The 24,553-nt window shown below is 44.8% G+C and overlaps 1 protein-coding gene across 4 annotated transcripts in view; it reads right to left on the bottom strand.

The window, feature by feature from the left end:
- Positions 1-24,553, bottom strand: part of VAV2 (vav guanine nucleotide exchange factor 2) — an 84,279-nt gene that overhangs the window by 30,918 nt on the left and 28,808 nt on the right. For all 4 annotated transcript variants that reach the window (XM_053473520.1, XM_053473522.1, XM_053473521.1 and 1 more), the window contains exon 3: positions 1,995-2,053. In XM_053473520.1, the coding sequence (XP_053329495.1) occupies positions 1,995-2,053 (59 nt within the window). The remainder of the gene's footprint in view (positions 1-1,994; positions 2,054-24,553) is intronic.

Genomic DNA, 24,553 nt, shown 5'->3' with positions numbered 1-24,553 from the left:
AAAGCACCAATCAGGATGCTCAGAGGATAATATGAAGGAGGCGGCTCCAGACCCTGAGAATCTGCTCATTTGCCCCGGTGCCCCCTAGCCTGGTGCACGTACCGACCGGGATTTGTATAGAATAGTTAATTAGGTCAGCAGCGGGAACCCGGGGCGACGATATGAAATGTGACGATTGCAGGTGTCGTCCCTAATGTGACAGTCGGCGGAGAGGCGCTAAGAGAGGGGGGGTGAAGAGGGGGAGGGCGAAGAGAGGGCGCGCGGAAAATTGAAGATAGTGGACAACGTGTAAAGAGTGGGAATCGAGAGTGATAGACAAGTGCGAAAAACACAGAGATACAATGGAGAAGAGGGAACAAAGCGGAACAAAGTTACTGAATATTATATCATTCTGCATAACACTAAGTATGGGACATGGATCAGGAATCCAAAAACAACCATTTTACATTCCTCAGAATGCCAAAAACATGCGTTCTTAAAATACGGCTCATTCATTTTTAAGTGGATCTGTCATATTTCCCAAAACCTGCATTTTAGACTCGTATCCGTTAGATAAGACGTTAACAAGAAGAATAATGGGTTTTAATTTATAAAGCTGCTGTTTATATACACATTATCGGGGCTTTTAGGGCCGTAGAACCCTGCGATCCCCTCATACCCAGAAAACATTCTGACCTCCTAGAAAAGAGGGGGAGGGAAAGAGGGGCATCAGGGGAGGAAAGAGGGGCATCAGGGGAGAAAAGAGGGGGATCAGGGGAGGAAAGAGGGGAATCAAGGGAAGTAAAGAGGGGAATCAGGGAAGGAAAGAGGGGAATCGGGTGTGAGAGAGGGACTGGACAGACTAAACAAAGACAGGGTATGGTTTAGTGAATAAACAGTCATTTTTGGTGGTTGAACTATACTCTAGTTTGCATTATGTACTCATGCGCCGCCTTATATTTGCAATGTCTGTAATTTTTTGGATGTCCTTTTGGAAATACTCCTGGACTCTCAGTGAACCGGAACAATTTGAAATCTGGCGGCTTCCTCCGTATATTCTCTCCCCCGAGGCGTTCACGGCCACAGTTACTGCAAAGCAACACCCTTCGTACAGCGAAATACCAGTGCGTGCGTATGTGGCAACTGGTGGCAAAAGGGTTCCAAGTATAAAATATATATATATTGCATCTACAAGAATAATGATGATTAACCGGCTCTTACGAGACATTGGCTTTTTAATACTTTTGAGATGCTTCTCGGCGGGGTAAGCGATGTAAACGACGGCCGCACTTCCAATAAAATAACTTCAGTAGTTCAGAAATAAATTACATTAAGCAATCCCCGTGTATAATAAATATAACAGCTGGGAAGTCTTCCTCCCCGAACGCAGACAGACGGAGTCAGGAACGAGGGGGGGGGGTGAAGTCCCGAGCCGATTATTAAGGTCGGATTGTGAAATATGTATAAACAACGAGGTGTGGTCTGTTAGATGATGGGACGCCACGCGAAATGTAACAGAGAAACGGATTTAGTCCTTGAAGATAACTAAACATGAAATAAAACCGTTAGTTTAGGATTTAAAGGGACACTGCAGGCGTCATACGCACGTTGTGGTCCCCTTAAAATTGTCATGTGGTCCCTATTGCAAACGCATGGGGGGGATTCTGCATTTGCTTCTTTCAACCCCCCATTTAGGAGACGTCCTAGTGTCACCCGCAACCCAGCCCCCCGAATATAGGGAGATCTTGTGATGTCATGGGGTGTTCTGCCCCCCCCCATGGCCCATCTCCTCCATTTCCAGGCTGCGCGGTGCTTGATTTGAGCGCTGTGCTCTGGTTGTTAGTGCGACAGCTGAGACATAGGCCTGATTATCGTGACTCTCCTGGAAAATGCATTTTCTTCTGTATTACGTTTTAGGGGGATGCTGGTAAAATGTGTAAATCTGCCCCAACGACACCCATTCCCTGCTGCCGTGCCCATCCATAAAACATCCTAAAATTAAACGGATCGCTTACCTTATTCCTTTGGCTTGTGCTATGACGTGGTAGGAAACCTTGGAAAGTGCCGATATCACCTGGAAGACACAGCAGGAGACAGAAGATAAGAAGCCGGATAACACATATACTTTCACTAATCTCTTAAAGTTAATATTCTTCCTACTGCGAGGCGTCCACCCTGACAGTATTTATATTACCTCTGGCCCGATTCACTTCTCTCTATAGCAGCCGGCACCAATGGGCTCCTTCTTCTGATGACCTTTAACCTTAAATGGTCCTCAGTAACCCTATGGATATACGCAGCCATATACGCTCCTACACCTTTGCATACCCTCCAACATTTCAGGTGTCATAATTGGGGCACCTGTGTTGGGGTATGTGGCTACCATGTGGCGCTCAGCTTTAGAGGGTCACGACACAGACCTCCAACTTTTCGGCTCCCTGGGGAGAGGATCTCCCCAACCTGCCCACAACCACCGCGACGATGGCAAAAGGGGCAGTGGGGCAGCAGAACAGTTGCAGAAAACGTACACATGGATCCAGCTGGCAGCCATACACTAAAGGATGGTATCAGCCCCGCTAATGGCGATGCAGATACACGGAGGGGCGCCATTGAGCACTGGACCCCCGGGCATTTGGCCGCTTTACCTGATGGTGGTCCAAGCCTGGATTTCTAGTTCATTAACAGCTCTTAATTAAAGCCTAAGAATCCGCCTTATATACATCACCAATATCAAGGAGCGTTAATTACACGTGTCCTTGGTTCCCCTGTATTTCTTGCGTGGTAGCGCGTTGGTAACGAGCCTCTGTGCATCAACACTTCCCGCGTCTTTACTTTCACAAAGCAATTATCACTTAAACCCAGGAACACCATTTAAAACAAGCCAAAGAAAATGAAGTCAGAACATCCTTGAAACTTGCGGTAATGAGTACGTTCACCTTGATATCAGCGTATATTTCTGTTCTACAGAGACCCGCAAGGCCCTGAACGACAGTCTGCATGCCCTGTTTTATTGACGAAGCCAGGCTCCCCGCTGTTTTTTTCCTGTTTCACATGGGGCAGATTACGAAGCCACGGATGAACGGAATTGATAATTATATCCTACAAAACGTGAAAGCCCTCACCGCAACCCGGCGTCTAATTAACAGCAGAAAAAGCAGATAGATTCGCAAAGGCAAGAAAAAAAATCATATACCAGACGGCTTAGACGGACGTTCAAAATAAATCATTCTGCAAGTAAAACAGAGGCTCCTACTAAAGACCCAACAGTGGTCTGACCTTCTTCTTCTCTAACCTACTAACAGATCAACAATGATTAAATATCTACAATCAAACATTGGACACCTTGGTCATTGAACTAAAGGTTTTACGATATTACTAGAGAGGTGGGAAAGGTCCAGTTGACCAACAAAGGAGGTCATGAGTGGACATGGGAAGCAAAGAAGACCAAGATTTGTTAGGATAGCCATATTCATAAAGCGTGTTGGTCTACTAAACCCCCGAGATATCGCTGAAATTGTGTTTCCAGCTGCTAAGTACATAAAAACCCAGAAGGAACATCAATTTCACTTGGAGCTCCAAGATGGGACTACATTTAAAGAGTTCTGATTGGTTGAAATGTGTCGGGATTTTATCAAGTCCAATTCAAGTTGGGCAACATTTTATCCACCTGGATCAAGACCAAGACCTCTTAGTTATAAGCTACAGACAGGTCCCCTTTTCAGTTCAGTATTGGTTCCAAACTCTTGGACCTCCGTAGTCTACAGCTCTCGTTGTTTCAGGAGGTACTACACCGTCTCGCCCTTAACTAGGTGTGTACAAAAATCACAAGAACTGTGGGTAGCTTTTTTTATTATTATTATTATTTCTTGGTACCTCTGCTACACCCTTGGCTTGGAATTGGCATGGAGGCAAACGGCTCTGATGTACGACCCGTACAGATAACGCAAGGGTTTTTCTTTACAGTCGTTTTGCAAGCGAGCCAAGTTGTAACATTAGCTGGGACAACAGTGTTAAGAAACGAACGTAACACAGTTAGAAAATAAACAGAGACTCCCGTCCCGTCCATCTGCTGCGCCTGATTAAGTCACCACTCAAGGATTTCAAAGCCCTCGTTTCCGCAACTGAAATAAATTCCTTGATGACGGGACGTTTATTACAAAGAAAGGAGATCACATCAAAGTTTGTTCTTAGCTGGGTGTCTTGGAAGACTGATACTTTCAAGGCCAGAAGGGTGAACATCCTCTGGGGCAGAGCGGATATCCATTATACATGAGTACGTTATTACTCGGGTCAACCCCCTGTGGGATTTTTCTCTTGAAGACACAGAAGAGGAGAGCGTTGCCAGCAGCGATACAGTTTCAAATGAGGTCCTTATGTCGGCCTTTTTAAATAGATGGATGGGGTGGATGGATGCAAGTGTGGGTGATATGACGGGTGGCTGGGATGGACGGCCGGGGAAACGATCGCAAGTTTGGACAGAAGCGATAGGAGGGCTGGGCGCATGGGTGGATAGAGGAGCTGAATGCATAGAATGGAGGCATGATATGGATGGTTGGATAGATGGGCGGATGGGTGGATGGTTGGATAGATGGGCGGATGGATGGTTGGATAGATGGGCAGATAGATGGGCAGATTGGTGGATAGATGGGCAGATGGGTGGATAGATGGGCAGATGGATGGATGGATGGTTGGATAGATGGGCGGGCGGATGGATGGTTGGATTGATGGGCGGATGGATGGTTGGATGGATGGACGTATGGATGGATGGGCGGATGGATGGATGGTTGGATAGATGGGCGGATGGATGGATGGACGAATAGATGGACGGATGGATGGTTGGATAGATGGGGGCGGATGGATGGTTGGATGGAGGAAAGAACCAATTGGCCCATTTAGTCTTTCTGAAAAGGATACCTGCCTGGAACTGTGTAAAGGGGGGGTTATTATCAGCGATAACCCAATTCTATAATGAAAGCCCGCGGTTTCAGCTGTGATCGGGGGAAATCTTAAGTTAGGAAGGGCTCATACAACATATGGAAATATTTAATAGCTGGAACCATGTATTTTTTCCCCCCCAAAAAATATACGTGTTACATTGTATCAGAGAGCTGAGTAACCAGCAGCGACACTGAAAAGGTTAAAGAATAAAGACAGAATTTGGAAGTATTTTGTTCACGTCCCGACTTGTGTGTAATGTGTATTAAAACCTGGTTCTGTTACAGAGGAGCCCTAAGCGAGTGATTATTTATCGCCTGGTAACGGTGTTAAAGCCTTTATGATCGCTCCTGATGTATTTCCAGATGAGAGCGCTGCTATGTGACATCTGGCCAAGCGACGAATTATAGACTCATTATATCCCCCCCCCCCTACAATTAAACGAGATTCTCAGACAGTCACATACCCTTTACCCGTTATACAGAGACAGGAGGGTTTAAAGTGCTGTACTTTAACCAGCAAAATGATGTCTCAACAGAGCAGCAGCTTTTACATTACTGCGAGGGTGGTAGATAAGTGGAACAGCCTCCCAGCAGAAGTGGTAGAGGGTAATACAGTGAGGGGATTAAACATGCATGGGATAGACATACGGCTCCTGAATCTAAGACGAGACCAACGACTGATTAAGGTTTGAGTCTTTATGTCGTAACGAGAAAATCTATCAGCACGTCCCTGACTCTTCTCCGGCTGCGCTTAGACATAAATAGGATTATATAAAATTCGGCCGCCATCTCCCCAGCTGCGTTTCCACCGGCAGCGAAGACGTTTAAAGCCAACATGGAGTGAAAGCAGATTAGAGTTTTTTGGCAGCGGGGGAAGAGGATGCGTCCAATATGTATATCGATTTCAGAAAGTCTCTGCAGGTTCGAAGAAGCAAGCGGGGGACCTTTAGACGGGGACCTTCTGCATGCGGGAACCTTTAATACGTACAAAGACGCTTAACCCCGAGAATTCCACCAGACATCAATACTTCATTAGCCTGAAAACCTTCCGCGCATGAGGACAGCGACCCCCGACCGTGCCGAGCGCAGCACAGCAGGACCCCCAAACCCAACGATTTTGATCATCTCAAGAAGACCTTTCGCTGAGGCCACGAACTTGTAAGACATGATGGAGCTAAGCCCGGCATTACTAACAGAGAACACGACGTGTCAGTGCAGGTCGCAGCGATGTTATTAAAAGGAGAGGAATACGACGGAAAATCGGCAATTTTTTTTTTTTTGCTCAAAAAAAATTATTTTTGGACCATTTTTTGTAAAACCTGTTTTATAGGAAAGAGCATAAATTCACAAATGCTTTAATAAGGGTATGGGCAAGACTCCAGAAACGCGACCTAAATAAATGTTTGAAATTTTACAAATATTAACAATAATAATAAAAATAAAATTAATTTGGAATATAGAAATAATATGGAATACAGATAATTTGCATCGTGATTAAGCGGGACCCCCCCTTGCATATTCGAGAAGCACCCGCACCCCAATTAACAGAGGCCACAATAACATTTCTACAGCCTCTGATGATCCGAAATACCAATTATTTCATTATTCTCATAAACTACAAAGATGTCTCAGACGGCGCGCCAGGAATAATAACTAAAAACGTACCGTATGATCCTCAGATCTCTCGCATTTGGCCGATGCCGCCATATCTCATAAAACGGCGATTATTAATTTATACGGGAAAATACGTCGAAAGTCCGTTCGTATTTAGCGCCAAAATTAGATAAGAAAACGGACATTTCAAAGGGGAAATCCCAATGGATTCGGTTAATATTATTCTTAATTTTCCATTTCTGATGTGAATATATATATATATTTATTTTTATTTTATAATTTCCACGACATATCATTCATTAATACGGAGGAAGTCATCAAAATTATGATCAAATTATGAGAAACCAAGTTGAGGACTAGTGGTAAGATACGGAACTGCAGGTAAAAAAGGGAAAATGAAATCATTTAAATCTACTTAAAACATTTTTTTTATATTATGTCATTTTATAACTTAATATATATTATCTGGTGTTTTTTTTGTGTAAAATAAAAATATTTTAAAAAATATTTATATTATAATATAAATATAAATAATATTGCTTCATTTGGTAGATAAATACCAAAAAAAATTTAATAGTCGGCCCTGGAGGCCGAGTATTCAGCGTGGAGGGATCAGAGGTTGAGTGATGTCATTAGGGCAGAGGATGATGGGAATTGTAGTTCGTCAGCGGGTGTTGCTGGGCCAGCCCAAAGTGGCTTTGCTGAACAGAACCGTTTGATTTATTCTTGGATCCATCCTTAGATCTTCATAAATCAGGAAAACATTGCAAATTCTACAGCACAAGTTCAGAAATGGGCTCAAAAGGAGCAAAATTATATCATTTTAAATGATATAAACCGCGGTTACTTTTCTCATTTCCCTAAACCCGAGTGTAATGCGCTTGGCTGGATTTTTTTTTGATCGGAAGCCAGTTGAATAAATGGTTTGGCTCTTAAAGGATATAAAATCGGGGGAATGGGAACACGGAGTTCCTTAATAGACCAGCAAGGTCGCGATCAGTCGTTACATTTCGTTCTTCTTACATTAAAAATACGATAAATGTATTTCTGATCTAAAGCCAATATATTACAATTTATTAATGGATTGGACTATTTCCAATTAATCTGATTAAATTATATATTAAAGGAGAATTTGCAGTTAAGAAGAATAAAATAATGTAATTTAGAAGATATTTCCAAATTAAGCAATTATTGCTGCTTTTTCTACTAATAAGGAGCCCGCCATTTTGTGAATTGCTGGCAACGCCCCCTTCTCCCGAACTGGGAGGGTGGTAGATAAATAGAACATCCACCCAGCAGAAGTGGTAGAGGGTAATACAGTGAGGGCATTAAACATGCATGGGATAGACATACGGCTCCTGAATCTAAGACGAGACCAACGACTGATTAAGGTTTGAGTCTTTACAGCAGGAGAAACGGGCGACTAGACGGGGGCCGAATGGGGCCGATATGCCGGCAGATTCTATTTTTCTATGTTTCTAGAATTTTTCAAAAAATAGGCAAAATAATAATATAATATTTTGTACAGATTCCAAATATAAATTATATATTTAGAATTAAAAAGATACTTTTGTTGTTTCTCAGGAAATAGGGGAAGGCATTTCCGTACGCGCTTACAATCCCCGAACACTATCTTAATAGGAAGTTGTACAACAGGAAGTAAAGTGTGCAAAAGGAATATACTTCCCCCAGCAGACGGGAACAAAAAAAAAAAAAAAAAATTCTGATTTTGACAAATAATAAGGTTTAGCTTTTAATAATTAACATGTCACAAATTTATACAAAAGAACCCCAAAAGAAAGACAATATATACGGGGGCCGTGTAATTAAAGACACGGAGGGCAAAATGATACTTTTTCACTCTTAACTACAGTAATCCAGGCAGAATTACTTAAAAAGTCATTGATTTTCTTTTCTTCTTTTTTTGGTTTAAAGGAAAAAGAAGAAAAAAGAGCCATTTTCTAGGTAATTACAGATTGCCTGCCATGAATGTGTAATGCCGGAGCTGCTAGGGTAACGGGAAGCAGATGAAAATATCCTTTTGGTGACGATTCCCATCTGTCTAACTGGGATGACGTCAGGAGAAAACGGGGAACGAGGGGGGCAGATACACCAGGGGTAATTTACTGGGCTGATGAGTATACGAGGCCAATTGGCAGAGAGTACTGAGAGTTTTATTCCAGCAACCAGCATAGGTAAGCAGCTTTTTTTCCAGTGACCTTACAGAAAACATAAGTAACGCGAAATGCGTTGGTAATGAATACTTGGTTATGGGGAAGCCGGACACGGGGGGGGATTATAGACAGAAGCCCCGATAATGTGTATAGAAACAGCAGGAAACGGCTTTATAAATTAAACGGGGTAAATAAAAGCCCCATTATTCTTCTAAATGCCCCACTCAGTTACACCAATAGCTACCAACAGGCCACAAAGTCCCAATACCCCTGGTCAAGCTGGGATATCCTGAAACTTTGGCCTGTTTGTGGCCCCTCGAGGAGGAGGGGGGGGTCCAAATTATTGAATACCCCCACAAAAGGGCAATAATTATGAAATAATATACGTGTTCAGCATTACCACAAAGAATAGCCTGAAACACGACGACAATCCCCAGATCCGAGACCGGGAATAATCACTATTCCCAGGATGACATCATTCCCAAACCATTCCCCTCCGTGCTCGCATTTTTTTTTCCTCCCCATACTCTCTGTAATTATCCGCTGATTCCCTGTAACCGGCCGCTGGCACATTCTGGATTTTCATTACGTGAAACAAACCCCTAATTGTCTGGGGGGGGGCACGCTGCGATGTTACCATGCACGCCTTGCCATTTAGGGAGGGAACGGAGTGAATTTAACGCTTTCCTGGCTGGAGCTACCAATTTGGACCACGTTAGAAGGGTATCCATGTCCTTTAGCTGCTCTGCCACATCAGATAAGTGGAACAGCCTCCCAGCGGAGGTGGTAGAGGGTATTAAACATGCATGGATAGTCATACGGCTCCTGAATCTAAGACGAGACCAACAACTGATTAAGGAGAAACGAGCGACTAGATAGGGCCGATCTGACGACAAATTCTATGTTTCTATAGCAACCCAGAAGCTGCATATATACTGTATTGTTTATGTGGTTAAGGAAGCTGTAAGAACGCTTTATTTTATCACCTTTGAATTATTTTACAGGGCTTATTATTGGACCTTTAACCCATAAAGCGATTCCATGAGCACCTCAACTTTCTGTTCTTAGGGTCTGCATGATTATTCCTCCCCGTTAATTTATCTCTCCCTTACTTTTAAGTTGCTAATCGTTGCTGATTGGTTCAGGCTGCCTTTAGAAGGACAGAAGAAGGGTGAGAACTTCAGGACCATAACCTGATTAGATAACGCCGATCTCCGCTTCCAGAAAGGTCATTTTTAAGGTAAAAAATGTCCAAAACAATTATTCTGATTGGCAAGCTAAAAAAAAACTCTAGGTAGTTTCGATTAATCAGTTTAGTAACGCTTAACACTGCGATGGCAACGGACCCCCTATAATAGTTTCAAGCGTCTCTATTGTAAAGCGTACGGCCGGCGCTTTCCCCTCGCAGACCATCTCTACTGAGCGGCAGATAATTATAGCCGAGTCTTTCCATTTGTATTTGTATAGACCTAAACCCACTCGGGGCCTCGGCTGCCGCTTACGCAGCCTCTTATGATCTCATGAGTGCATTAAAGCCCCGCCGCGAGATTAACTCGGCTGCTCTATCTCCCTACAGAAAGAAAATCAATACGAGGCGCGATGCCGCTGCCGGGACCCTTCGCTCTCCGGAACGGGCGTTCCGAGGGGGTCCGCGGCCCCTCGCACCGATATAAGAGCGCGCCGGCTCACCCGCGACATTTAGGAAAATGCCAGCGTCCGCGCCGCCATCTGTTTTTACCAGACGCTGCCCGATTTCATATCCCAACTGCGGCCAACCATCAGCCATGGGTTGGTCATGCTAGAGTCATGTAACGTTATTAACCCTATAATCACTAAGAGGGTATCGGCGCCCCCCATAATAACACCGGATACCATGTAACGCATATTAAACCTGCCCCCTTTAAATCATTTCTCCATACATATATATATGTCATTTTTTTAATTACACCAATGAACACCCCCACCCCCCCGGCAAGTTCTCATTGGGTTCTTCCAATAGCTGTAACTGGCGCAGGACTCGAGATAAAAATGTTTTGAGCATAATGACTCTGAAAGCATGGGACAGACCGACATTTGTTGGCTTAAAATATCCTAGAATTGTTTAAAAAAAAAAAGCTATTATTTTCTGAGAATATCCTAAAATTGTTTAAAAAGGTCAGCACGAAACTTCTGTGATTTAGGTTATGTTTAATGTCATTTTTTTATCCCGGTTGAACTGTCCATTTAAAAAAACTGCCAGAATAAATGTATAAAAATAACGTGTTTATAGGAAAGAATGTATTTTTTTTTCATGTCTATTTGTGAAACTTCTAATTTAAGAATTTTAAGTCTATATTTATTCCGTCACAGAATCCAGATACAAAGTGAGTTATGTATCACATGTCATTAAATGTCCTTGTCGCCATGGGAACCAATGGCTTGTTTCTGCTGATTGGACCATTTGACTGGTTGCCATGGACCACATTTGGATCAGTTTGAGAACTTGAGACTTTTCTGCCAAATCATTATGCGACAGAATTGTCCGGGTTTTGCTCCGGAATGGAAAGGGTTGGCATCAGAACCGTCGGCCCAGCTCCGTGGCATTAAAATATCAGGTCAGTCCGAGATTATGACTCAGAAGCACTCTGTAAGAACAGTTTCAGCAGATGACGCAAGTATTAAGGGATTCAGCTTGCGTTATCGCGGCCAAGACATCTTCTTCAGCTTTGGGTTTAGATCGTATCAGAAATGTTAAAGTACCGGCTCGTTTTCAGCCATTTTTTTCCACCCCCTTTTTCTCTGCCCGTCTCCTGGGCTCGGAACGCCGAACCAACAGATAAAAAGAATACGTTTTCCATCCGGTGCTCAAACTATCTCCATCTGAGAAGCTCCAGATGACGCCATTGCTGGACCTCACCTTGCTATCTCCAATGTCTTCACTCTAGACATCACGGGTGAGTTAGGATGGATAGGTTAGAGGATGGAGCTGGAGGTACTGGTGGCCATGGGTTGGGGCAGTTTCTCCTTTAGTCAAACCCAGTTGTCTCCAGAATAAAATGAATAAACGTTCCAAATTCCAGAAGCTGAGGGACGTCAACCTCTACGATTGGTTCGTGGTCGGTAGCCCCGTCATTAAGTAATCACAGGCTAGTAAATTGTTACTCGGAGACAACGTAGCTGTAGAGAGACCATCCACAAACGTGAAGGTTCCACACGCCAAAGAGGTTAAAAGAAAACGGGCGAAGAAATTACCTAATTATCTCATCTGCAAGTCCCCAACACAGAATAACGGCTCACACAGCAGAAGAGGGACAAACAAGGGAGCCTAAGACCACCGCCAAAAATAATGTTGATTTTGATCTCTGAGCGAGAAGAAAATGCAGCCACCGGCCCCAGCCAGGACCTTAAAATACAGGAAAGGGATATCCAGAAATAACCTCGATCAGCTTGGATTTCACTTCCCATTCCACTGGCTGAACACAGAACTTACCAGAACGCTCCGGACCCAAGGATGAAGGAGTAACCAAGACTGGCTACGAAGACCGAGGCATGAAGGAGACCCAAAGGTCCAGAAGAGATCTCCGGTGTCACAAAATACCTACCTGGTTTTCTCACCATGTGACTTTGGGGCTAAAAGCCAACTGAAATTCAACCAGTGTCCATTTGGTCGAATGCCCGTCTTATCGTTGCTGGAGACGTCTGTATTGTCGAGCCGCTGAGATAACCTTAACTGGGAGCTCTCAGGGTTTCGCCCCATTCGGCCCCCCGTCTAGTCGCACGTTTCTCCCGCTGTAAAGACTCAAACCTTAATCAGTCGTTGGTCTCGTCTTAGATTCAGGAGCCGTATGTCTATCCCATGCATGTTTAATACCCTCACTGTATTACCCGCTACCACCTCTGCTGGGAGGCTGCGCCACTTATCTACCACCCTCTCAGTAAAGTCAAACTTCCTTCCATTCCATCTCAGCCTCCGACCCTCTAGGTTCAGATTCTGGTCTCTTGTCCTATAACATTTCTCCTCCTTTGTTAAATATTTCTATCGCACCCCCCCCTATCTATAAGCCAAGGTTCTATCAACAATTCCAATTTTGTCGTTTTATTGTTGTTTTTTGTTTTTTTTTTAATGTTGCCTTAGGCATTACTGGAAGGACAGCAGTCGGTCAAGGACAAATCCATCAACGTAGGAAGACGCATCTTCCCTGCACAAACAAACAGTCACGCGGGGTACTCAGCTCGCGGTGCGCGATAACGCTTCGGCAGAGCTAGCCTGTCAATCAAATCTCAAAAAAAAAACCAAAAAAACAATTGGAGAATTTACACGCCCTCCTTCAATAAAATATATTCTTATAGTTGCGCTAATTTTAAATAATAAATATTTTTCCACTAGTTATAAAATCGCGCGATTACCTGTTCTTTACGGCCGCTGCAGACAGTGAGTTGAGTTCACCTCAGACCTATAGCTGGGATACTGAGTGCGAGCTGAGGTTCAACGTATCAAACAACAATAATAATAAAAAAAACATTTCTGTACAGAAAAAAAACGGAACAAATACCAGCGTGAGATTTTTATGGTAGACGCGGTGGGGTCGGAGGTCAGGAACTTTACACGCGTGCCGACAACGCTTAACGGGAGACAGAGACGCTATTATTCCCCAAGCCTGGCCGGCGGGTCGTGTGTCCGGCGCTGCGCATGCAGAATGTAAAGGAACGCTTTTATCCCAAAACCCACCTGCAATTACCCCGGATTTCTGAGTTCCTGCTCCGCTACAAAGGGTGCCTGCGGGTATTTAGGAACCATTCCGAGACAAACGTGTTACTGCGGCACATGGGGCAAATACCAACACCTGTATACATTTAATATTACCCCTTATTCCATGTAATATAACCCCCAGCACTGTATACAGTAATATAACCCCCAGCGCTGTATACAGTAATATAACCCCCAGCGCTGTATACAGTAATATAACCCCCCCAGCGCTGTATACAGTAATATAACCCCCAACGCTGTATACAGTAATATAACCCCCAGCACTGTATACAGTAATATAACCCCCCGCGCTGTATACAGTAATATAACCCCCAGCGCTGTATACAGTAATATAACCCCCAGCGCTGTATACAGTAATATACCTCCCCAGCGCTGTATACAGTAATATAACCCCCAGCGCTGTATACAGTAATATAACCCCAGCGCTGTATACAGTAATATAACCCCCAGCGCTGTATACAGTAATATAACCCCCAGCGCTGTATACAGTAATATAACCCCCAGCGCTGTATACAGTAATATAACCCCCAGCACTGTATACAGTAATATAACCCCCAGCACTGTATACAGTAATATAACCCCCCAGCGCTGTATACAGTAATATAACCCCCCAGCGCTGTATACAGTAATATAACCCCCGGCGCTGTATACAGTAATATAACCCCAGCGCTGTATACAGTAATATAACCCCCAGCGCTGTATACAGTAATATAGCCCCCAGCGCTGTATACAGTAATATAACCCCCAGCGCTGTATACAGTAATATAACCCCCAACGCTGTATACAGTAATATAACCCCCAGCACTGTATACAGTAATATAACCCCCCCCAGCACTGTATACAGTAATATAACCCCCAGCGCTGTATACAGTAATATAACCCCCAGCGCTGTATACAGTAATATACCTCCCCAGCGCTGTATACAGTAATATAACCCCCCAGCGCTGTATACAGTAATATAACCCCAGCGCTGTATACAGTAATATAACCCCAGCGCTGTATACAGTAATATAACCCCCAGCACTGTATACAGTAATATAACCCCCCAGCACTGTATACAGTAATATAACCCCCAGCGCTGTATACAGTAATATAACCCCCAGCGCTGTATACAGTAATATAACCCCCAGCGCTGTATACAGTAATATAACCCCCAGCACTGTATACAGTAATATAACCCCCAACGCTGTATACAGTAATATAACCCCCAGCACTGTATACAGTAATATAACCCCCCCAGCACTGTATACAGTAATATAACCCCCAGCGCTGTATACAGTAATATAACCCCCAGCGCTGTATACAGTAATATAACCCCAGCGCTGTATACAGTAATATAACCCCACGCGCTGTATACAGTAATATAACCCCACGCGCTGTATACAGTAATATAACCCCCCAGCACTGTATACAGTAATATAACCCCCAGCACTGTATACAGTAATATAACCCCCCAGCGCTGTATACAGTAATATAACCCCCAGCACTGTATACAGTAATATAACCCCCAGCGCTGTATACAGTAATATAACCCCCCCAGCACTGTATACAGTAATATAACCCCCAGCGCTGTATACAGTACTATAACCCCCAGCGCTGTATACAGTAATATAACCCCCAGCACTGTATACAGTAATATAACCCCCCCAGCACTGTATACAGTAATATAACCCCCAGCGCTGTATACAGTAATATAACCCCCAGCGCTGTATACAGTAATATAACCCCCAGTGCTGTATACAGTAATATAACCCCCAGCGCTGTATACAGTAATATATCCCCCAGCGCTGTATACATTAATATAACCTCCCCAGCGCTGTATACAGTAATATAACCCCCCAGCACTGTATACAGTAATATAACCCCCAGCGCTGTATACAATAATATAACCCCCAGCGCTGTATACAGTAATATAACCCCCAGCGCTGTATACAGTAATATACCTCCCCAGCGCTGTATACAGTAATATAACCCCCCCAGCGCTGTATACAGTAATATAACCCCAGCGCTGTATACAGTAATATAACCCCAGCGCTGTATACAGTAATATAACCCCCAGCACTGTATACAGTAATATAACCCCACGCGCTGTATAAAGTAATATAACCCCCCAGCACTGTATACAGTAATATAACCCCCAGCACTGTATACAGTAATATAACCCCCCAGCGCTGTATACAGTAATATAACCCCCAGCACTGTATACAGTAATATAACCCCCAGCACTGTATACAGTAATATACCCCCCAGCGCTGTATACAGTAATATAACCCCCAGCGCTGTATACAGTAATATATCCCCCAGCGCTGTATAGAGTAATATAACCCCCAGCACTGTATACAGTAATATAACCCCCAGCGCTGTATACAGTAATATAACCCCCAGCGCTGTATACAGTAATATATCCCCCAGCGCTGTATACATTAATATAACCTCCCCAGCGCTGTATACAGTAATATAACCCCCCAGCACTGTATACAGTAATATATCGGCCTATGGAGGAGGTGTTCTGTTGCAGCTCTGGAGCTGCAGCTTCTCCTAAAGCTAAGAGATTATTATTTTTTGCAGTTTTAATGAATGCATATCTAAGTCACCATGAAATGCTTTAATACGCGTTTATTGTTCAGGAGGCCGCCGAGGACTCTGGAGAGTCCTTTTCGTTTTAAAGGCAATGCGTCCTTTATACGGCGGAACAAAGATCGCAGAACGCGTCATTTTACGAAGTCACGCCAGGTTAGACCTCGATTCTACGAAGCTGCGGCTGAAGCAGAGACTACAAAAGGGACTCCGTATCACAACCGGGAAAAAATCTCTCCTGCTGATTTTCTCCCCAAAGGAAGATTGGGATCCCGCTGGGGTTTGCTGGACACATCCGAAGCCCCGTCACTCACAAGCGCTGAATTAATAATACTCGACTGCATATAACAGATCCTTCCCAACGTTACGGAGAACGCAACAAGATAAGAGCCATGTGTTAAGAGATAGCGGCGCTAAACACACAAATATAAAGCAATTACACAGTCAATAACCACATACTTACAAAAAATAACACGGAAGCTTCACCAATGATAAAGAAAATGTAATGTAAGGAAGATTTACTTTACAGAGAGGGTGGTGGATAAGTGGAAGGGACTCCCAGCAGAAGTGGTAGAGGGTAACACAGCGAGGGGATTAAACATGCATGGGATAGACATACGGCTCCTGAATCTAAGACGAGACCAACGACTGATTAAGGTTTGAGTCTTTACAGCGGGAGAAACGGGCGACTAGACAGGGGCCGGATGGGGCCGTTCTGCCGACTCCATTAAGGATGAAGTTCCACTGAATGATTTCAGACAGCTCGTTTACAATTATCTCTGGGATTGTGTATATCGGGTACAGTGCTGCAGTTATAATACAGATCGGGGGGAGTTGAATGAGACCTTTTAGCCCCCCCCCCCCCGGAAGCGCCAGCAGGGTCCGCTATGTGCATACGAGGCGGTAATGAATGGGCCGCGCTGGCAATCTCATTAATTTATTCCGCGCAGACAAAGCCCCCGTGTTTTTCCGAGTAATGAGGTGGCGGACCAGAGACCGCAGTCGCTCGTAGCCAGGAGGCACTGAATCAGCCAAAGCCCCCGGCCGTGAAGTCAGTGAATTTGCATCCACAGCAGCGGAGAAACAAACTGGATACAGAGAAGGGGGTCTGCTGGAGAGGGAAAGAGGGGCGAAAAAATAGGGCACCTAGCGTGACCCCTGTGCTAAAATGTAAGCTTACTACATAAACATAAAGAATATGTATACATCCTAAGTGTCCCCTGTTATGGGAGTGCCAGTCCCTCTTGGAACCCCAAACCCCTGATATCTCCCTCTCTCCTCCCCTGATGCCCCTCTTTTCTAGGAGGTCAGAATGGTTGCTGGGTATGAGGGTATCGCAGGGTTCTACAGCCCTAAAAGCGAAGAACCTTGGTGATAGAACTCTTGGAGACAAATGGACTTCAAAACAAAACAAATAACTAATCATCATTTATTTTGGTGCAGAGTTTGTGTTTTGACCACACAAATCCCCGCACAAAAAACTCGACCTGTAGTTGAGGTGAATTTAGCGAAAGCGACAACGTTTCAGCCAGCTTGATTGGGTTGGTCTTATCAGCTCCGATTCGTCTTTACGAAAAGACCCCAGAGCCACCGCTCTATACAGACATAGACCAAGACAGCATACGGAGAAGACCAGAATGACCTCTGATTATATCGGTTACACCGACATTGCTCATGGTGGACATTTACCGGGGTCTGTGGTGGACAATTTACCCGGGTCTGTGGTGGACAATTTACCCGGGTCTGTGGTGGACATTTACCGGGGTCTGTGGTGGACAATTTACCGATGTTCTATGGCCCTTCGCAAACCCTGCCGGGGACACCGGTGTCCTTGTACTTTGCCTATCCCCGGGTATCATGAGTCTTTGAAACAGGAACACCGTGACCGTGCATTTTAACGATCTTGCCTCCGGTCATGTTTACGCATATAAATATCCTATAAAGACGGCGTGAAACGAGCAGGTTTTATTTCCATGAAAATATTAGCTTTCAGTGCACGATTCTACTTTGGTTTGGTTGAGAGCTCAATAACGGTCCAGCGTCCGGTCTCTCTTCTGCAGCCAACCCGACGTGGCTTTTAACGCCAACCTAAACAGGGCCTGAAGAAGGACATCTTCCATTAAACCTGAAGAAGGACATCTTCCATTAAACCTGAAGAAGGACATCTTCCATTAAACCTGAAGAAGGACATCTTCCATTAAGCCTGAAGAAGGACATCTTGCACCTTACCTATTAAACCTACATCTATGCATTAAGTGTCTTCGCTTAGCGACGGAAGCCATTTATATCCCAGAACCGATTGTCACTTCATTAGATATATGGCTCTCCTTAGAATTTGGAGAGCAACAAGTTGTTTACGAAACGGGACACAGACTGCCGGAGGATTGTCGGAACCGGCGCTAATTATTACCCACCGCAACTGTAAACCAACGCAATTCATTTGTACAGAAACCGTGCCACCCAAACAGCAGAGGACGGGATTTGTAATAGTTTCTATGGCAACAGTTCCCAAAGCCCTGATGCCCCTCAACCCCCCGGTGCCCCTCTTTCCTCCCCTGATTCCCCTCTTTTCTAGGAGGTCAGAGTGTTTGCTGGGTATGAGGGGATCGCAGGGTTCTACAGCCCTAAAAGCCCCGATAATGTGTATAGAAACAGCAGGGAACGGCTTTATAAATTAAACGGGGGAAATAAAACCCCATTATTCTTCTTCTAGATCGATTGTTTTATATAGCGCCATCATATTCCGTAGCGCTGTACAACGGGCTAAGGTCTCATTAAGGCCCCATCCAATTCATGCCTAAAGTAAAAGTGTCCCTCTCTGGCCCTCGGGCATGCCGGTATCCGCAGTTTTTTTTCCCCGCCAGCCGCTCCACAGTTAAATCACCGCTTCTCCCTTTCGTATCAATTAGCACGACTGGCTGTGGATGACAGGGAGCTCCCGCGGGCTTCGCATTAGCTATTGATGCGCCTCTTGCTGGGACGCCATGCTTTACACAGCACATGCTGTAGGATATTTCAACTTCTAATAAGTCATTTTGGGATCAAACAGACAGAATAACTAAATTAACCTTATCAACGCCGTGTTGGAGTAGATCTCCAATAGCCCTGTCTACATCCATCACCATGGTGACCAACCACCATGTTAATTCTACTAGAAGACCCTAGGAGACATCTAACCCTACTTCTGTTTCTACAATAGTCATGAAAGAAGCTGTATTATTTTAGAAAGATCTCCTCTGAGTTATGTTTTTGGAGAAGGGAGACATTTTTGGTGCGTTTTTTTTAAATTTTGGGAAATATTTAAGCCTTAACGTCCCTTAAAATCTTTTGTGGTGGGATGCGGTGCAGCCCTTTCCTGGTTCCTCTGAAATGTTGGGGGTTAAACATGAAAAGCCCGGCCACGTGGCATAATCAGACCCTGGGTGTCTTATATATGATCCCAGCGGGGTAGAATAGGAAGGATTCTACCCCTTCAGCGCGTGATTGGGTCAAAGACCCTGAGACTTGGGGGCAAAAACCCGGAGAGTTCCCAGGTATGGTGATTTGTCATGACACAAGTTCTTGTCTAATAGAATGAATAACCCACAACGTATTGTTTGTGTCGAAGCTGCTAAGTAATCTCTGCCAACTAAGAGGAAGTCATTAAAAAATGGAAACCAAAAGTTCCTCCGCTCAGAGGGAAGCTGAGATTATGCGTCAGGCGACAAATTACTAAAAAACTAAAATATATGATCATCGAAAGAAAAAGCAGAAGCGGGGAGGGCAAAGAGATAAACGTAAAGGTCCATCTATTTCCGTGACCAACTCTGGAAAAGAGGAAGCATCAATCATAACAAGTAGGACTTTATCCTCATCCTTCGTGGTGTCTCAACCTGAAGTTGCGCATGTCTGCATGGACGGTCTGCGGAAAACCAATAGAACCAGTGTGGTTACTTGAAAAGAGATGTGCTCCCTTCCCCCACGCACTAGGTGTAGGGACATGCTTGGGGTATTTCTTATGGACGTAACATTTTTTTTTGAGATAAAGCTCAAAAACATGCCTTTCCATTAACCCTTCCCTAAACAATTAACTCTTAAACTGCCCTTCTTTCCTTTTCTTGGGCAGATTTCTGAAAACGCCCAATGAATTCAGCAACGGCCAAAGAGCGGTCTCACTGACGACCCATACCATAAGACGGACACAAGAATCTCTAGCTGGGATAGAGAGATAGACACTAAGGTCCTTCAACTCTAACCCTAAAATTACCCAGTTGGTTAACCTGGAATTAGACCTTCAAAGTCACTAAGGATGATACGGAATGCTGTGGATCTTCAAAAGGTTCCATATTCTATTCTCTTCTTACAAAAACTCCTACAGGATCTGGAGAAGGCCAATTAGCATCCATTGTTTGATACAATTTTATTTACAGAATGTCAATCAGGTAGTCAAAACACTTCATGGGATTATATATAGGAAGACGTAAACCAGAAGTGAGACGTTCATCTTAAGAAACAAAGCAAAACAAAAAGAATCTCAGACATTATGGTTCAATGGTGGTCCTGTAAGGCACTATGAAGGTTCCTACCACTGGTGGTCGCGTAAGGGAGTCTGAAGGTTCCTACCAGGAACAAATGTCTCTTCTTCTGCTAAACCAGACCCCACCGGTCCACGTGTACAGAAAGCCCCAAGTCTCAATCCTGATCCACGTTTGGCCAGAGTCTCGGGGATTGACCCAAACACAAAGTCCGTATCTCACAGTGATTTTGTGGAACCCCCGATTTTATTATTATTTCATGATTTGTATACACCACTTCCAAAGAGCTTTTTGATGAACTCTTAGAGTAAGCTCAGGAAGACTCAAAGGACACACAGAACCTTAGTGAGAGGTTAATATTCTGAGAAGTCCTCGGCTCAGCTGATCTAGAATGCTTTTCTAGATGTTTCTACAGTTTCCTCTTGCGTAGAAGGAGGATAAGACGCGTCTCAACATTCAACGTGACAAATAGAGAAAAAGGACAATATGATTGTCCACTGAATCGACACGCATCAGGAGCTGCTTGGTTAATACCCTCCATACTTCCTTTGCTTCTTCTATAAACCCAACCATCTGGGCTGGACCGCGGACATATGTTAAGAGCGATCTCCATTCACCGAAAGCGATGACCATTGCGCAAGCCGAGCGTGCTCGCTGGAGCATCCCCTGCCTCACGTAACCCAAACCTTATCATTTTTAATAGAACCTAATCAAATTATTCATGCAGGCCTTTCTGCCAACCGTCTGCTTTATATTGCGTCCAGATGAGATATTCTTTCTATTTGCTTAATGAGCTCGGGCAGTAACAATGACACATGAACCGACTTCCACGGTCTATCTCGGGCATAAAAGCTGATTTATTGCTGCCGTTTGCCCCAAAAGAAGCGCGGGTGGAGACAAAAGATGAAGCCCTTCAATGCCGGGGAGGAGGGGGTACAGTATTCCATGGGGATTACTAAACCCGTCTCGTTTTAGATCAAAACCTGCTTTGTTTTCTAGAAGCGACATGGGGTTAGAAGCGGAAAAGGGACAGGCTCGGCCTCCATGAACTGCAGGAACGTCCTCACCCTCCAGGAGTTCATTAAGGCAGAGGTTGGTTAACATGCCGAGGGAGCCCTTTGCTACACGAGGACCTTCTGCTTCAGACAGTTAATTAAGTTCTTGAATAATAAGTCAGGGGGGGGGGGAACAAGAATGGTGACTATAAAAAGATTTGAAAGAGAAGCTTTGAAGGCCAACCTCAGACGTTTGGGGTAAATGGACAGGTTCTTAGGGTCACAGAGTCTAGAGTAGCTCAACAGTCCACAATGTTTTGCGTTCTAGAATGTTGCAGTTAGAATGCACCAAGGCCCGGAGCGCCATCGAGTCTACATCGGCGGAATCTCGCGGGTTCCTGCATCCGCCGCCCTGTAATAAAGCGGCAGGTGCGTTGTTGGCGTAGATGCTCTGCGGCTGCTGGGCTCGGTGAGGCCGCAGTCTTTGGAACACAGAAAGGAACATTGCATATTATTTTGGTTTTTAAGTCTACAGAATTCCTTACGGTGAGATTTCCCCACTTCGAACATCTATGAAGTCGGTGTTTGTCGCCCTGTTTCTCGCTTTCAAGCCAAGTATGACCCGAGGGCGTTATCTGTCACACGGCGTCTCCCAACCAGACTCGCGCAGAGTGGATCGCTTGTAACATCTGTCTCTTTGTGTTACACCGAGGGCTTCTTACGGGTCTGCAGCGCTGACATTATCTGCAGAGTGAGAGGTGCTCTGCGCCGTGCACATAGAGCTCTAACAACATATACATAGAAACAAAACCTGATGGCAGATCGGCCCCCATCCGGCCCCCGTCTAGTCGCCCGTTTCTCCTGCTGTAAAGACTCAAACCTCAGTCGTCTTAGATTCAGGAGCCGTATGTCTATCCCATGCATGTTTAATACCCTCACTGTATTACCCTCTACCACTTCTGCTGGGAGGCTGTTCCACTTATCCACCACCCTCTCAGTAAAGTAAAACTTCCTTTCATTACATCTAAGGCTCTGACCCTCTAGTGTGTGATTATGGCCTCTTGTTGTAACATTTGTCTCTCTCCCATCCCCTCTCTCTCGTCTCCCATCTCCTCTCCCTCTCCCTCTCTCGTCTCCCATCTCCCCTTCTCCCTCTCTCTTTTCCCATCTCCTCTCCCTCTCTCCGTACCTCATCCGTCTGATTAGGGTACATACACTTTACTGATCACCCGAAAGGGCTATTGATTTGGATTCACAAATTGCTGATGTCAGGGGTCACCACGCAGCGCATGTATCCGAGATCAATACTATCGATCTGGATTTGAACGTAGAAACCGATCGCTACGACCTACGGGCATTGATTCGCTTCTTTACGGGACAAAAATATCATACGAAAAAATTTTTTTTTTCAAGTCTTTAATTATTTTTGTTGTAATATCTCACAATCAATTTAAGATCAGACAGAGTATAAGGGTGGTAGATAAAGGGAGCTGCCTCCCGGAAGTAGCTGTAGGTGCCCCTCATTGGAGGAGAATTATAGAAGAGGTGGTGTAGATACTTTAAAGGGAAATATCTCAAATACTCCAAATTTATGGTCATTGATTCTTTTACTACCTGTGTTAAAGACGGGGCCCCTAAGAGCCGAGAGCCAGCCATGGGGGGGGGGGCAGAATATGTCTGGAAGATCTGGAATTTGGCCCCCAAAAAAGCATCAGTTGGCGCAACCGTAAATCCACGCAACGGGTCACACCAAGGAGACAGGGAGCCCACTGGAACGAGCAGATACCCCCCACGGGGCATTTACGATGTCACTCTTTATGACGAGTTCTATGATGGAGGATGCCCTACTAATAATAACGACCTTGGGCAAGGTCACCGGGATTCACCGGCTGTCAACGCGACAGTCTGCGGGAAGGACTTACTTGGGGAGGATGGATGAAAAACCATGTAGTGAATAATGCACGGGACGCGGGCAGAAACTGGGGAGGAAGAAGGCAGAGGGGGAGACCGCGGAGCATGTAATAGAGACAGCTATTCCGGACCGCTGCGCTACCCGCGTGTCCCGGAGATTAACGCACACACCTGGCGGTCGGCTCATCATGCGCGATAAAGACACAGATCACACGCATTGATTTAGAGCGGTAGGATGCTTTTCACTAAGAGTTGCAGCTGCCTTAAGTGCCCCAGCATGGGTGAAGACACAGGCAGAAGGGGGGGGTTTGTAGCCGAGGGGGCAAATGTCAGACGGGCTCCTATGAACAGAAGGGGCATTGATGAGAAGCTGGTGGTCGCGATGAATGACAACAGTGTATCGGGGGGCTTTCTAACATCGCCTCTAGCGAGTCCGGCCCGAAAGACCAATCCTCTCCCACACTTGGCTCGCTGGGGTGTGAGCGCATGGGCTTAGGCCAAAGGGGGTATATAGGAGGGACAGCTAGAGGGGGATAATTAGCAGTAACCCCTTCACTGACAGACACGGAGGCGGAAAAAAGGGGTAAACAATTGCACACATAGTTTTGAGATTTAGGGGGTCCCGACACAATACACGGGGGGGGGGTGTTATAATTCCATATTTATTTAAAACAATATATACATTTTAAGGATTTTTTATATTCTTTTTATATAATGAAAAGGTTAAAATTCTTTGGAATTCTGGAATGAATGTAAAAGCGTCCAACAAAGCCGCCATTCATTGGATTGTTTGCAAAGTGAAAAGAGATATTATCAGTGCAGCGGGGTCTATACGGGTGCCAGGAGCACAGGGGGCGGGGGTAGGAGCTACTGGGGGGGGGGTGATTACAAACAACCGCCTATTAATTAATACAGATAGAACGGCTAATAGGATTATTAAGAGCATATAATAAAATGGGAGGGGGGGGCGATATTAACCCCTATTAATCTCCCACCCAAACGGTGGTGCTTCAAAGGAGCTTACAATCTAGTTCTTGATAACACATAGCCCTGTCTGCTGCGAAGCTATTCATGACAAGACCAACAACCGATTAGGGTTTCAAGG

This window comes from Spea bombifrons, chromosome 8 (assembly GCF_027358695.1).
Source record: "Spea bombifrons isolate aSpeBom1 chromosome 8, aSpeBom1.2.pri, whole genome shotgun sequence".
NCBI classification, from domain to species: domain Eukaryota; kingdom Metazoa; phylum Chordata; class Amphibia; order Anura; family Pelobatidae; genus Spea; species Spea bombifrons.
Note: the sequence above shows the minus strand (reverse complement) of the source record. Positions and strands in the feature narration are given on the sequence as shown.